This window comes from Callospermophilus lateralis, chromosome 5, assembly GCF_048772815.1.
Source record: "Callospermophilus lateralis isolate mCalLat2 chromosome 5, mCalLat2.hap1, whole genome shotgun sequence".
In the NCBI taxonomy this organism is placed as follows: Eukaryota; Metazoa; Chordata; class Mammalia; order Rodentia; family Sciuridae; genus Callospermophilus; species Callospermophilus lateralis.
In genome coordinates this window covers 152,283,241-152,298,351 of record NC_135309.1, presented here as the reverse complement: position 1 = coordinate 152,298,351, position 15,111 = coordinate 152,283,241, and the positions used below count along the sequence as shown (strand labels likewise).

At 40.4% G+C, this 15,111-nt stretch overlaps 1 protein-coding gene across 2 annotated transcripts in view; it reads left to right on the top strand.

The window, feature by feature from the left end:
- Positions 1–15,111, top strand: part of Fbxl7 (F-box and leucine rich repeat protein 7) — a 367,504-nt gene that overhangs the window by 347,616 nt on the left and 4,777 nt on the right. For both annotated transcript variants that reach the window (XM_076856212.2, XM_076856213.2), the window contains exon 3: positions 11,011–11,622. In XM_076856212.2, the coding sequence (XP_076712327.1) occupies positions 11,011–11,622 (612 nt within the window). The remainder of the gene's footprint in view (positions 1–11,010; positions 11,623–15,111) is intronic.

Here is a 15,111-nt window from a genome sequence, read left to right as displayed (position 1 = left end):
AGGCCTCAAGATGCTCGTGGACAACTGAGAGGGGAGGCGCTATGTGAATGGAGTTAGGATGCAGTTGTTTGAGTCCCATGGAAACTCTAAAGTTAGCTAAATCAGTCAGCCTGCTGGGTTGGCTTGCCAGAGAAACTGAGGTCCTACCATGGACTTGAATGATGGCTGAGAGTTCACCACTTAATCTGGGGCAACAGGTCTTTGAGCTTAGAGATGATGAGTGTGTTTGGAGAAAATAATTTTTTGGAAGGATCCCAAACCCACTCTAAAAAATTAGACTTCATTCCCTGGGTTGTGCCTAACATGATACCTGGCACATAGTAATCATTCAAAAAACATGTGGAAATAATGATGGCTTCCTTAGGCTAATGTAACAAAATGCCAGAAAGCAGAAGGCTTACAACTAGAAAATGTATTGTCTTATGTTTCTGGAGGCTATAAGTCCTAAATCAATATCCTTCACTGCTGCTGGTAGCCTCTGGAGTGCCATGGCTTGTCACAACCTAATTCTAATCGCTGCCTCCATCTTTATACATATTATATTATTTCCCCCGTGTCTGTCTTTCTATGTCTCTCCTCTGAGAAGAACTCCAGTTGTGATGAATGAGAGCCCACCCTAACTGAGTATCCCATGTTAACCCCCTCACCTCTACAAAGTCCCTAGTTCCAAGTATTTTCAAGTAAGGTCCCATTCACAGATTCTGGGAGTTAATGCTTCAACACACTTTTTCAGGGAACACAATTCAAACCCATAACAGAAGAAAGGAGGCATTCAATGTTTTGGTGCTGGGAAAACTGGCCCTTATTTTAGAAAGTCAACTGTAAAAGCAGAGCAGAGGTGCTGTTAGACTGGTGGAGGGTTGGAAGGAAGACGAGAGTCAGAAGCATCACTAAAGGAGTGATGGAAAGGAAAGAAGAGAGGATGAGAACCTGCACTGAGGTGGGGGCAGTGGAGAGAAAGGGAATCAGAGTGAGACCCACCTAGCCAAGGTAAAGGGCTTGGCAGCTGATTAGATGCAGGGGGTGAGGTTCAGAGAGAACTCAAGAGGATTCCAGGGTGTTAGCTGGGGAAATGTGTGACGAGGGATATAATTACCTACAAGGCAGAATTTAAAGGGGAAAAGTTTTGCAAAGGACATTGATGAGTTCACCCTTGTATACATTGCACTGGAGACACAGCAGGTCCAGGGAGAAGACTAATACAGCACTGCTCCAAATCTCTGAAGGAATGGAACTGCTCCACATCTGGACCATGTAGAGTAGCCACTGGTCACATATGGCTTCTGAACTCATGAAATCTGGCTGGTGTGTCTGAGAGCTGAATTTTCAGTTAAATGTAACAAATTTAATTTTCAAAAGCCTCATGTGTCTAATTGCTACTAGTTATGGTTTAGATATGGGGTGTTCCCCCCAAAAGCTCATGTTATGTGCAGGAATGTTCAGAGATGAGATGATTAGATTATGAGAGCTATGACCTGATCGGCAGATTAATCCATTCAGTGGATTAATAATTCAGATGAACTACTGGGAAGTCACTGTAGGCAGGTTGGGCATGGCTGAAGGAAGTAGGTAGAATATTTTGGGTGTACCCATGGAGATTCTATTTGTCCCTGGCTCCCCTCCCTGTCCCCTATTCCTGTCTCTCCCTCTCTCTCCTTTCCTCCTCTTCCCTGCCTGCTGTGAGCTGAGCATCTTTTCCACCACACCCTTCCTCCATGATGTTCTGTTTCATCTCAGGCCCAAAGCAATGGAGTTGGTCACCCGTGGACTAAAACTCAGAAATCATGAACCCCAAATAAAAATTTCTCCTAAGTTCTCTTGTAAGGTATTTTGGTCACAGTGATGAAGAGCTGACTAATACACTATCATATTAGCACTAATCAAGTAGATCCTTGGACTTGTATGTTTAATGTTTGGGAGACCCACAGATGGACTGGACACTGAGTTTCAGAAGTCATTAGCATATAGGCTGCTGCTGAGGCCATATGAGTGCTTAAGCCTACCCAGAGAGAACCAGATAGTTGGAGGCAGAAGGAGGAAGAAATTATTTGGGAACACCAATATTTAAGTGGCCCATTACAGAAGAGGAAAAGCAGATGGCTGCTAAGGGGAAAGAAGATGTAGAAGGAAGAATGATGTCACAAAAGCCACAGCAGAAATTTCAAGAAGAAAGCAATCCACCATGTCACAGAAAAACAAATTTTGTTAAACACACTAGGAGAAAAGATTTGCACAATTTCAATATTCTTTTACCAATAAATGCAATGGCCATGTTTTGCTAACTAAAAGTAAGTACATTGTGCTCTAATCTGGGATTTTATTTTTATTTTTCCTCCACCCCGAGACATGAAAAACATTTCAAAGGCTTATGGAGGCAATACTAAGAAGTGGCTATTCCAAGGAACACAGAATAATATGCCCTAAAAACATAGCCCATTGCAGGAGGTCTCAGAAATTCTTTCCCATGAAGACCTCAGTAGAGGTTGTATAATTTTTTAAATGCCTATCCTAATGATAATATCACTTTTCAAAGACTTTGCCCAACTACTCTGTGAAGTGGGTGGATTTATTCCCAGTTTACAAAAAAAAAAAAAAAAAAAAGGAATTTATAGCTCATGAGGTTTCAATGACTTGCCTGAGATGAAGCAAGTTTCACATAGTACAAAGTAGAGAGGACCCCAAGTTTCTCTCTCTTCAGCTCTCTTTCTACCTCAACAATGTTCTCTAAATTTAATACATTCTAATTCTGCTTTTATAGTTGCTGCCATATCTACCTACCACCACCAGTACCATTATTTAAAGTTCACTTAAGTTATTATTTTAAAAATCAAGCATTATAGCATTATATTACTTGGAAAATCAGTATCACTAATTGTGAATATTTTAAAACAAAAATAAATTGTAATGAACACACACACACAAAAAGAAAGAAACAATAAAAAAATTAAATCTTAGCTAAATACTGCTGTCTGACAAGGATTTTGAACCTGAGGCTTGTTTTCATTTTATTAAGGAAAGGGAAGGCTAAGAAATATTTTCAGGGAGTCTAAAAGCATGCTCAACCACAGGACATTATCCTCTTGCTTTATAAAAAAGGAGACTTCTAATAGTGGTAGTACTATCTCAGGGATGAAGCATCACTAACAGGGGCGATGGCCAGCATCACATTCCTGCCCAGGAGTATGTCAGCCACCCTAAAACTTAAAAGTCTCAAATAATTAGTGAAAAACAAAAGACATATAGCTAGAAATATATTTACAATATTGAAGCCCCTAATAGATCTAGTCCACATGGGAGCTGGAACTAGACAGACAAAAGTTGCCTCCAGTGATTTATTTAAGAGGGTACATCAAAGGCAAGGATAAGGTTGTAAGGGTGGAGTCTTGCTTTGTGCTTAGTAGTCAACAGGTTGATTGACATCTTCTCAGGTCACACCCATCTCAGGTGCTGTGTGGGATCTTTGGCAGAGCTTGGGGGGAGGGGGTGTTTACCTGCATCAGGTGGTCGATCCCTGTGGGGAGTGCCACAGGAAGTTCCCAATGCCAGACTTATCCCCTCCCTAGGCTATTATGAGCAACATAGCCCACACACAGCCCATGGACGGCTCTTGACACATCATCCTTTCCCTAAGGAGTAAATAGTATAAGGTCACCTTCCTTTCCCCTTTTACAAATAGGAAAAAGGAGAGTCCTAAAAAGTCATCATTTCAGCACAAAGGAAAACCAGAGGAATCTGGTAATTATGATCTAGGATTCTGTTAGTTCCTGAGGTCACCTGATCTTTCTTCAGGCATAAATTTCCTTAAAGATCTTTCCTAGATACTCATATTGCAGGTAAAATCCAAAGCAGCCATCCTATCTATATATTTCATTGATTTTATTCATAGATTTGGATCTATGTGGCTTAAAACTTCCTTATCAGTATGAATATTCCCTTCTAGAAGAGCTTAGGGCAAAACAGAACCCTTGCTAAGTTCTAGAGTTGGACCCTGGGTGGTGCAGGGGAAATGGTATTCAAATGTAAATGAAGAGTTGGACATTACATCACATAGAACAGCCCAGTGTCAGAGAAGTCCCACCACCCTCATCAAGATCTCAGGTGAGGCCCCACAGTGCTACCCATATGGAGCTAGTCCAGTGACTGGCAGAGCAAGTGTTTTGTCCTTGGTGAGGTACCTTAGCCTCATCTGGTCTTGCAGGTACAACCTCTGTATGATAAGTCATGCAAGAACGTCTCAGTCCTAAAGGCAACTCCTTCCTAAGGTTAACCTTTTCTATATAAATCTCTACCAGAGCAACGAGTGCCCTAAGTGAGTTACAGGTTGTGCATGTGATCTGAACCACATTAAAAGAAAATATTTTGAAATAAAACAAGAAGATAAGAGATCGCTCGGCATATTATTTTCTCACTAGCTAGGTTTTATAGATGTATTTTTTTTAAGCTTGAGCTTAATCTAAGAAAAGGAACCTTGCTTTTTATGGCAATAGTTCTTAAGGAGAAAGACAACTTATAATGGAAAGCATCTTGCAGAAAAGTTTTGGTAATGGAGGCGGGGAAAGGCAGGGTAGCTTTGTAAATTTTGACTTTGAAAGCCCAGGGTAATGTAAATAGACTTCCTTGAGTGTAAACAGCAGTGGTTTGAAAATAAAAACTTGTACAAAACAGGCAGCTTGCTAGTTAGAAAAAAATGTAGCTAATAAGCATGTGTGTTAGAGATGCCTGGAATATTTTTGATACTGTACTATAATTACTAAAGATGTAAAATTGCCAGGACTTTTGAAACCATGAGAAAGAAATGTTATAAGGACTCTCTCTTTTTTAATACATAGTTAAAGTAACTAAAGAATACATAACTATTTTCCCACACAAATTATATGCTTTAAGATACTCAACGTTGTTAATGGAGCCAGAAATTCTTCAATTTTAAAGAATTCACTTTTATTAGGTTTAGTCAACAGATGAATGTACCAATGTTTTTAAAAGAGAAATTATATTTATTTGACTTAAGGATCACTATTGTGTCCAACAAATATTATATTCATTTTGAGAAAATCCAAAAGCTTACCAAAAAATTTGTTTAATTTAAAAGTTTTCCATCACTGGGAGATTCTATATTCATTGCCTTCATCTTGAACTTAGGAAAAATGACTTTTTCCCCCTAGACATAGACAAACTTTCCTATCCTTTACTGTGCTGGCTTGTGTGAGATTCAGGGGCCTTCTCAAATGCAGTCATTTTTCTCCGTACTCAAAGGATTACAAGAAATTGCACATGTCAGAGTCTTTGGCATGGAAGTATTTCTTAGAACTGTGATACAGAAAGGAGACAGGCCAGGAATATTTGCTTTATAATCTAGTCAAATGTAATAATTCCCTTCCTAGACCTCAACTAGGCAGGATAACAATGTGTTAAATCATAATGAATGGATGAACTCCCTGTGTAATCCAAGAATCTGCAGCAGCACAATTTACTGAATTTTAGTACCAAACATCTAACCCTTCTTCTGTCCTTTCCTTCCCTATCCAAAATGTTCCTTGCAGTCTATTCTGTATATCTTTCGGCAGACATCAGTGTGTTTTTTGTTCTTTTTCTTTCTTTGGATATATCCAGTTTTCCAATGTCATTAGGAGACACAAGCCACAAAATACTTCTATTGCAAAAGTGTGTAGTTATTTCTCCTTTATATTTCTCTATTTCACTTTCATGTCTTTTGCACTGTGTTCATCTTTATCTTTCCTGGGTCTTTCATATTTGTAATTGACAGCATTATTTCCAAATTTCATATTTGAAACTAACTGAAAGTGTGCTTTCTGCAGATTTTATAATTTTTCCCTTATAGATGATAGATACCTCTGTTTATCCCTCAGTTCATCCATCCATCCAACTACTCAGTCTGCACCCCTTACCTACAGGGCTTCTTGCTGGGAACTGCATCATTAGACTCATCATTGTTTTTAGAACATCACAGTGCATATTTATACCAAGATGACTACAATGTCACTGGGCAATAGAAACTTATGGAAACACACCATGTCTTTGGTCCATCATTGACCAAAATGCCTTTATGTGTGGTGCATTATTAAGATTCACTGAATCTACCTGCAAACATATTCCATTACCAATTTATGCACTTGTTGTTGGAGGAAAAAAAAGTTTGCTCAATGACTGTCTGCTGGCACAACAGTGGTTTTACTGGATTTTAGAAAGCCACTGCGCTGCTGCCTGCCTTTTAGAAAGCCACCTCTAAAAGTATTGAAGGTGACATCCTTTCTTCAAATATTATGATCAGGAGGAGGCTTTGTGTATACTGGAATTTAAGGACACTTGAGGTAGGCAGCAATTAATTTGATTCTTGATAAAAGCTTTTGGACATGTATATTTTATTTGGCACTTTTTTGCGAATCTCATTTTTCCTGTTCAAAACAATCCCTGGTGGTGTGGAATTCTTCCATAAAGCATTCATGCATCTCACCATTTTGTCTAAGGTAAAGAAATAGTATAATGTCTAACTTTTATATACATGTGTACAAAAGTGTACAGTGTGTTAAATTTAGCAATAATATCATCTCAGAGTCATTATTAAACTGTATTTTAGCCCAATACATATCACCTTCCTGCTAAAATAAACAGAGTGATCTGGCTCTAAGGTATCAGAAATTCACTTGGAATAGATATCCAGATATAAAAATATATACATACCTTCAAAATACCCCAAGTTCAAGTACAGCCAGTTTCCTTTCTGCTTGCTTGTACCACAGTAACATAAGGTCAGAAGAACGGCTGCAGCTTTCTTCTGACTGTTTCATCTTAGTGCTTGTCTTTGACCTTCTCCTCTCTGATCATGTATCTGGGTGTCTGAGTATCGGGGTTCTTGCTTTTAGCCTCTCAGAAAAATCAGTGACAATTGCCAATAACCATTTAGCTTCCAGTTCTCTGAAAGGGATCCTGGAGGAAAACCTATGTATAGAGTGCATTAGTCTTGCTGCATTCTCTGGCACAAAGGAAATGTACTATGTGGGAGGTGAAGATGGTCACTGTTTGAATTTGAAGATGTGCTCTGTTTTCCCGGTACAAGACATATTCTGGTATTCTTGAAAGTTCTTCTGTTTTTATAAATCACATCTAGTTGTACCTTGATGCATTGTGTGATGAGCCACGCATATTTTATTTATAATATGTTTCTAAAATTAAATGCATGTACATATACATGCTTATACACATGCATTTTTAAAATTTTGTAAATTCATCTTATACACATAGGGAGGACATCAAGGAAAGACATTTTGTGACAACATATCTCTATTTGATGCTCATCACTTTATTACTTTTTAATTACTTTGCGCTATTTATTCAATTATGATAAATGATATCCTTTCAAAGATATCAGGGTGTTCTTGACCTGTTGTTGAATAAGCATGAAGGAACCAGTGAATCCTGGTGTGTCTCTGATAAAAGAGACATCCAGTTTCCCCTGCAGAAACCTTCCAGGCTCCCTGCCCTGAGCAGTGAAGAGCGGTCTGGAATTCCTGCTGAGGAACCTGCTGCTAAACTCTGGAGGAAGAGCAAGGAGAGCTAGCTTTGGTCTAAGGGAATCCCTCCAGGGCAGAGTGCACTTCCAAGATGTGGAGGCTGCCTTGGTTTTCTGGATGTGGATTCCTTTCATGCTCCGGTATGGGTATTAGCAATTTTTTTAAAAAAATAATAAAAATTAAAAAATAAATAAAATCATTACTAAAGGCACAGCTGTCCTCTGTCCTAAGGATTCTGCATTGTCCCCCTCAATGCAGCATGAAAGAGTGAAGGAAAGTGAATCCTGTGAAGACTCAGGTTGTAGATATCCACTTCCCACCCCAACCTGCCCCCCACCATTCGGGGTTAGTATACTCCATTCCATAGACCCAGCTCTGTGCAGGTCTCCACAGGGCACTGTTAAGTGTCTTCTCCCTCAAGATGAATGGAACCTAGGCAGGCAGCAGAGATTTCAGAGCCCTCACAGCTGCTAATATGTCAGGGCTGAGAGTCTAAGATTGCTTCCCCTGCTGACCCAAGATGAGATGTTCACCTGCCTAAGAAAAGCACAAGCTTCAGACAGAGGCGATTCTCTGAGTATCCATCATGTTGCTGGTGTCTATCATAGCAGTTTGGGTGGCAATTTTGAAATCCATGATTGGTTTATGTTTAAGGTTTTCCTAAATATTTACTATTCATTGTCCCTAATAATGAAGAAGAGAGAGATTTATTTCTTATCAATGATTTAAAACAACATGTGTACCACTTGGGACAGAAAAATACATGCCAAGCTAGAATTTTTTTTTTTTTTCTAAGTGCTGTGGGGATGGAATCCAGGGACTCACACATACTAGGCAAGTTCCCTAGCACTGAGCTTCATCTCCAGCCCTAGAATTGTGTTTTAGAAACATAGAAATACTCTCATTCATCTCATTCAATTTGGAATATTGGTTATGCACCTACCATAAACTATGCCAGGACATAAAAAAGAAAAGGACTTCATCACTGGCTCAGAAGAGCTTTTGGTTTAAGGGAAGACATTGCTGTCATCTGTTTCCACAGTAATGCTGTGTAAAAAATCACCCTCACACTCGGTGCCTTAAAAGAGGTGGCTATTCAAGCTCAGGTCTGTGGTTCTTTTGGGCATTGGTTTGAACTTGGTTCTAAGCTGGAAGTCAGGGTCAATTCTGTGTGCCCTATGGATCTGTCCCTATCCTAATAGCCAGGACTAGCCAGGCATGTTCTTCGCATAAAAATCAAGGCCAGGACTGGGGTTGTAGCTCAGTGGTATAGTGCTTGCCTCTCACATGTGAAGTGCTGGCTTTGATCCTCAGCACCACATAAATAAATAAAATAAAGGTATTGTGTCTACAACTAAAAATATATTTAAAAAAAAGAACCAAACCAAGTGCACAAATGGCTTTCTTCTACCATTATTTCCAAAACGGGTTACCTAGCCAAGCTCAGTATTGCTGGACTGAAGAAATGTACTCTGATTTGGAGGAACTTCAAAGTCACATGATAAGGAGTAAAGGGAGGCAACCTTAAGAAAAAATAGTACAATGAACATATTAGGGAAAGATAAATTCATATATGCTTGAATAACAAAGGATGGTGATTTCTAAGGGGAATGGATCTTACTCAAAGACCCTAGGAAAATATTCGTAGACGAGGTGCCATTTACACTCAGTCACAAACAGTATCTGCATTTCAAGAGGCAGACATTGGGGTGCAGAGCAATAATTCAAAGGAGCTGCATGAGCAGTGTGAACATGTGTAAGTCATTTTCAGTTATAGGTTAGGTTACAAAGAAATAAATGAAAAGAAAAGAACTGCTGTAGTAGAACAAGAAAAGCTGCAAGAAAACTACAAATAGATGCTCAACAGAGGTGGCCAGGCCTCAAAAATTCTTGTGTAACATGTTAGTGCCAGAAGTTCTTTGAAAAGAGGGCAAGAATATAGATACCAGGGAATGAAATGTGATAGCACACACAAGGACAGATTTTTTTGCTTAAATTTTTAGAGCTATAGGAAATGACTTAGAAATTGTCTAGCCCAACCACTTATTTTATAGGTGAAGAAATTTGCATGCTGGAAATAAATTCTTTTTCTTGTATGTATGGGTGATATAAATCACATAATATATTTAATATATTAACATATTTTCATATAAAATAATAAAATGTATACTCAGGAAATAAAAATTTCTTCCTAAATAAACCTATTTGTATAGAATGTATAAACATATTTGTACCAAGACTAAATTCATTCTCATATATATTGAAAGAGGGAAAGTAAAAAAAGCGTGTTCTTCAAGAGGTAGAGAGGGAAGATGGGAGGGGAGGGGAGGGGGGATAGTAGGGGATAGGAAAGGTAGCAGAATACAACAGTCACTAATATGCCATTATGTAAAAAGGTGAGTGTGTAACCGATGTGATTCTGCAATATGTATTTGGGGTAAAAATGGGAGTTCATAATCCAATTGAGTCAAATGTATGAAAGATGATTTATCATGAGCTTTGTAATGTTTTGAACAACCAATAAAAAAATTAAAAAATTAAAAAAAAAATAATAAAAAAAAAAGCGTGTTCTTCAATGGAGGGTTTAAAGACTTCTTCATCCCCTCAAAACTTACAAACTGCAGGTGTTCTCATCCAGTGATCTTTCTGGTTTCAAGGAACAGAATATTGCTCACCTTATTCAAATGCAAAGAGAAGGTTATTCCTAAAAAGGAAACAAAGATTTCCCCAGATATTCAAGGACTGGACATGCCCTTTGAAATGCTTGGCCTAACAGAAGAAGTGGGCTGGCTATTCCAGAACTTTCCTCAAACAAAATAATGTGTCCTGAATGCCCCTGAGGCGTGTGAGGCAGGGAGCAGATGTTCTCTACCCCCACTCCCTGGTCTGCCCTCCTCACTTGTAAATGGTCATAATCATCCACTAACCAAAACACAATTAGAAAAGTCAGTTTATGTCCCTAATGTATGAATTTTCTGCCCAGAAAAGAATCAACGAAACTTTGAAGCTGTTTCCTTTGGGTGATTACCATTAATACACAGGGGAGATCAGGCGAAGGATTGGAGGCAGGGTGGGATATTTGTCCCCTGGTCTGAACAGGGCCTGGTCTAGCTGGTCTCCTCTTATAAAACAAGTTTTACTGAAACAGCAATGCCTGTTCTTTCTATGTTGTCGAAGGCAGTTCGGGCACCACAATGGCAGGCATGAGTCACTGTCCTAGAGGCAGCCCTATGGCCTGCAACGTCTCAGAGTGTAAATGGCAATTTGCTCACTGCTGGTGTAGATCACAGAGGATTCGCATCTTTCTGGGACGGGTGCTGCTTGCATGTGCTTCTGCCTCTGGGGATGGTCAGGAGTGAAGGATCTCAGTGATTCTAACCACTGTGTGAGCCTTCTCTGAGAAACTGGTGCCTCTCCTTCCTTCCCAGGGCTTGCTGTAAGACCACCCTCCTTTAACTCTTTGTTCTCTGTCCTTTGCCAGACTCCGACCTGAGCATGCGCACACTGAGCACGCCCAGCCCAGCCTTGATATGTCCACCGACTTTACCAGGATTTCAGAATGGAAGGGGCTCATCCACCTCCTCGTCCTCTGTCACCGGAGAGACGGTGGCCATGGTCCACTCCCCGCCCCCGACCCGCCTCACACACCCGCTCATCAGGCTCGCCTCCAGACCCCAGAAAGAGCAGGCCAGCATAGACCGGCTCCCGGACCACTGCATGGTGCACATCTTCTCCTTCCTGCCCACCAACCAGCTGTGTCGCTGTGCACGCGTGTGTCGCCGCTGGTACAACCTGGCGTGGGACCCGCGGCTCTGGAGGACTATCCGCCTGATGGGCGAGACCATCAACGTGGACCGCGCGCTCAAGGTGCTGACCCGCAGGCTGTGCCAGGACACCCCCAACGTGTGTCTCATGCTGGAAACAGTAATTGTCAGTGGCTGCCGGCGGCTCACAGACCGAGGGCTTTACACCATTGCCCAGTGCTGCCCGGAACTGAGGCGACTGGAAGTCTCAGGCTGTTACAATATCTCCAATGAGGCCGTTTTTGACGTGGTGTCCCTCTGCCCCAACTTGGAGCACCTGGACGTCTCAGGTAAATGGAAGCTGCCCTCCCAGCACCGGCTTTCTCAATGCACCATCCCAAAGTTAGTAGAGACATTTCCACTCAATTGAGGGTCCCCTTCTTGTCGGCTACCAGAGATGGGAAATGGATGGTAGGGAGGCCAGCTCTCCTTAACAAACTGTCTTCTGGTAATTGTGACCCTGAGGGCCAGAAGTATTCCTTTCATCCAATAATGTCACGGTCTTAGAAGAGCTCTAGACACTTTGTTGGTATGACTTAAGTGTGACCTTCCTCCCCGTAATGATCACATCACTTCAGAGCTTAATGGAAACAAAATATCCAATTTAGATTAAGGGAACTGAGTAACTCCAGCCTCCTTTAGAAGCTACCCTTTTGTCTACTTGTTGGTCCATAAAGCTTGAGATCTATGCCTCAGAGGTAAAAATGACCTTGAATCCTTCTTTCTGCAGACCTAATGAACCCCTCAGTCATGGCCTATGCTCACGACGGCTTTGCCCTTCCATAGACACTGGAGAAAATACTTCATGGCCAAGTGATTATTTATATTTCACTGACTCTCCTCACCTCCTGGTTAATTTTAGACCTTTTTTTTTTTTTTTTTTAAGTGAAAATTCTCAACTACATAGTGCAAGGATCAGGTCCACTGAATTAAATAAACCCTTAGTCCTTTTCCGAATGGAAGGAGATCTCAGTGTGGTTGCTCTGCTTGAAACTCTCTCTCAGGTTTGAAGAATTAAAGCCTAGAGTCAAACTTTGGCACCACACAGGAATCCAGCCTCTCTTTATCTCAGGGACTGCACACTTAAAAGACCAACAGGCAAGAGGCTGGGACGTGTAAGATGTATCAGGAGTTAAGGAAATGTACAACATGAGCTGCAGCCTCGGGGATGGCTGGGGAGGGAGTCGAGAAGGAAAAACCACCGTGCAGGGCAAATAAACAGAATTGGGGATTTACAAGCATCTGAGGTAAATGATGCCCTCCAACCAAATATGAGGTAAATCCACTCTCAGCTTGCTCTCTCTTTTGAAAGCTGACATCTGAAACTATTTCAGATGACAGGCCATTATTTCTTGCAGATTCCTTCCCTTGGTGGAAAGCAGCATGCTGCTCCTCTGCTTCAACTTCAGCTGGCTTCAGGACAAAACCATAGCAACTGAATGTTTGGTTAGTCCTGAGCAGCCACCGGCATGAAGAAGCAGGAAATTAGGAGGTTTTCTTACATTTTGTCCTCCAAGGAATTCTGGAAAAGAGAAAGCATTATGATGTGGTAGAAACTTGTTTCAAAACTTTGTGATTTGGGACAACTTAGAGTTTTTTTCTAGATGAATTTTCTCTTTAGTTGAAAAAAAAAATAAGTAGAGTGATGTGCTTTAACATTCTAATTGAGCATTTTATAAACATTTTATTTTCTCAGATTAGAGGATGATTCATTTTTGGAATCCCCATCTTTGTTAAAGAGATCTCCCACGTATCCTTCACATAGACTAAAAGTAGTTGAACACTCTATTTTGGGTCCTTTTTGAAATTCAGATATGCTAAAACTGTTGGCTATTTGGGAAATCCCTGGACTTCTGTCCTGAGTGATCCTGTTTTGTCTATCGAGTAACAGTTACTAGTCTTGAAATCTGTTTGCTACATCAGCCTGACTAATTTGCAGGTTCCAGGCCATCTTCACTGTATCTTGTTCTCCTTGTTTTTTTGCTCAGTATGTCTTCCCTGTGCCTTGTTCTCCCTGGTTTTGCAACCACCTTCAGAAAGTAGCGACACTCTCAATGATGCTAAAGGTGACTTTCATTCAAGCTGGTCAAGAGCTCTAATGCCCTAGAGGGCATGATGTTGCCTGTCCTGTAACTAGCAAGGCAATCAATGCCACCATTGAAAGTCACTGAAAATTACTAAAATCAGCTATAATGTTTTATCACATCACAGAGTGAACAGAGGAGTGAACAGAGGAGTGTTGAAGGCTTCAAAAGGTAGTAGTCATCTTGACCTCTAGAAGGTTGGAAATTTGCATTGGTTAAAGCTATAAGCAAGCATTCTGGATGCTGTATTACAGCAATTAAAGCTTTCTCATCAGGAAGAATGGTGTTTGGAGGTTCAATGCATTAATCACACAAAGGTCTCATGTGTGCACTCTGCTGAGAACATGCAGCACTCAGAAATCACAGGGGTTGCTGTACTGTCATTGTTATTAACATCCTGAGAAGTCAGTAGTTGGTCTCCACTGACTTGGCTATCTTACATCCCAGAGAAAGTAGAGATGTTAACCCAATAGCAAGAGGAAATGTTAATGAAGAGCAAATTTGTGAAAACTGAATGAAATCTGGAATTAATTAAAGGAGCTCCACAGGTTTGTTCAACCCATGCTGTCTATTCCCTATGCAGTAATATCCCTTTCAGACACCCTGAGTTCTTCTCTGTGGACACTCCTCACTCCTCCATGGACTTGCCTCCATGCTTTCTTGCTACTCAAATTTGCCTTGATATTATTTTACCACCAGGACCTCCATATCTAAAATATCCAAATTATTTTTCTCTTTCAAAGATCCCCTTAGGTTTCACCACTTTCAAGACTGCCAGTTCCTGAGTATCTGAATGTTCACTTCATGCTCACCCATCAACTATAAATCTCTTGTGTCATTCATCAATTTTGTGATACATCCTAGTCATTTTTCTCTCCCATCTTATAATTCAAGCCCTGAAAGTCAAGAAACTTACCCTAGCAGAGGTGTAGCTCTGTGGTAGAGCATGTGCTTAGCTTGCTCAAGGCCCTGGCTTCAATCTCCAGCCACACACACACACACACACACACAGACACAGACACACACACACACACACACACTCACATACATACACACACACTCACATACATACACACACACTCACACACACTCATACCTACATACATACACACACACTCACACACACTCATACCTACACACACACACAGACACACACACACACACACACACACACACACTCATACAAAAGGAAAAAAGAAAGAAAGAAATTTAAACTAACAAACGTCCCCTGATCTAATTGTGTGATCCCATAATCTCACTGAGTTTGAAATGCCTCAGCCTTTTAAAATGAAGCTTAAATTGGATAAATTTCTAGGGTTTGCTCCGTAGAAATTATTACAATAATTTCATGTCTGTAATATATGAATGCATGAACTATCCATAAATATTATCTACTGATCCATGGACCAATTTATTTTCTTTTCAATCCAAATTTAGTAAAAATATAAGAATTAGGGATAAAACTAACATTAAAAATTACTGAATACAGTACACAGAGCACTTTAGATCAATAAGTTGATCAATAAATAAATTGATCAATAAATCAATTCAGAGCTGAATACAGTCATCCCAATAAAACAGACATCAAGCAAACAGAGTTCAAAGTTAAAGTTTCTAGGGGACTAAACACCTCTCACAAAGCCACAGACAGAGTCTGATGGCACAGCAGCCTGGCAGCCTCTAAGAGGCTCTGTG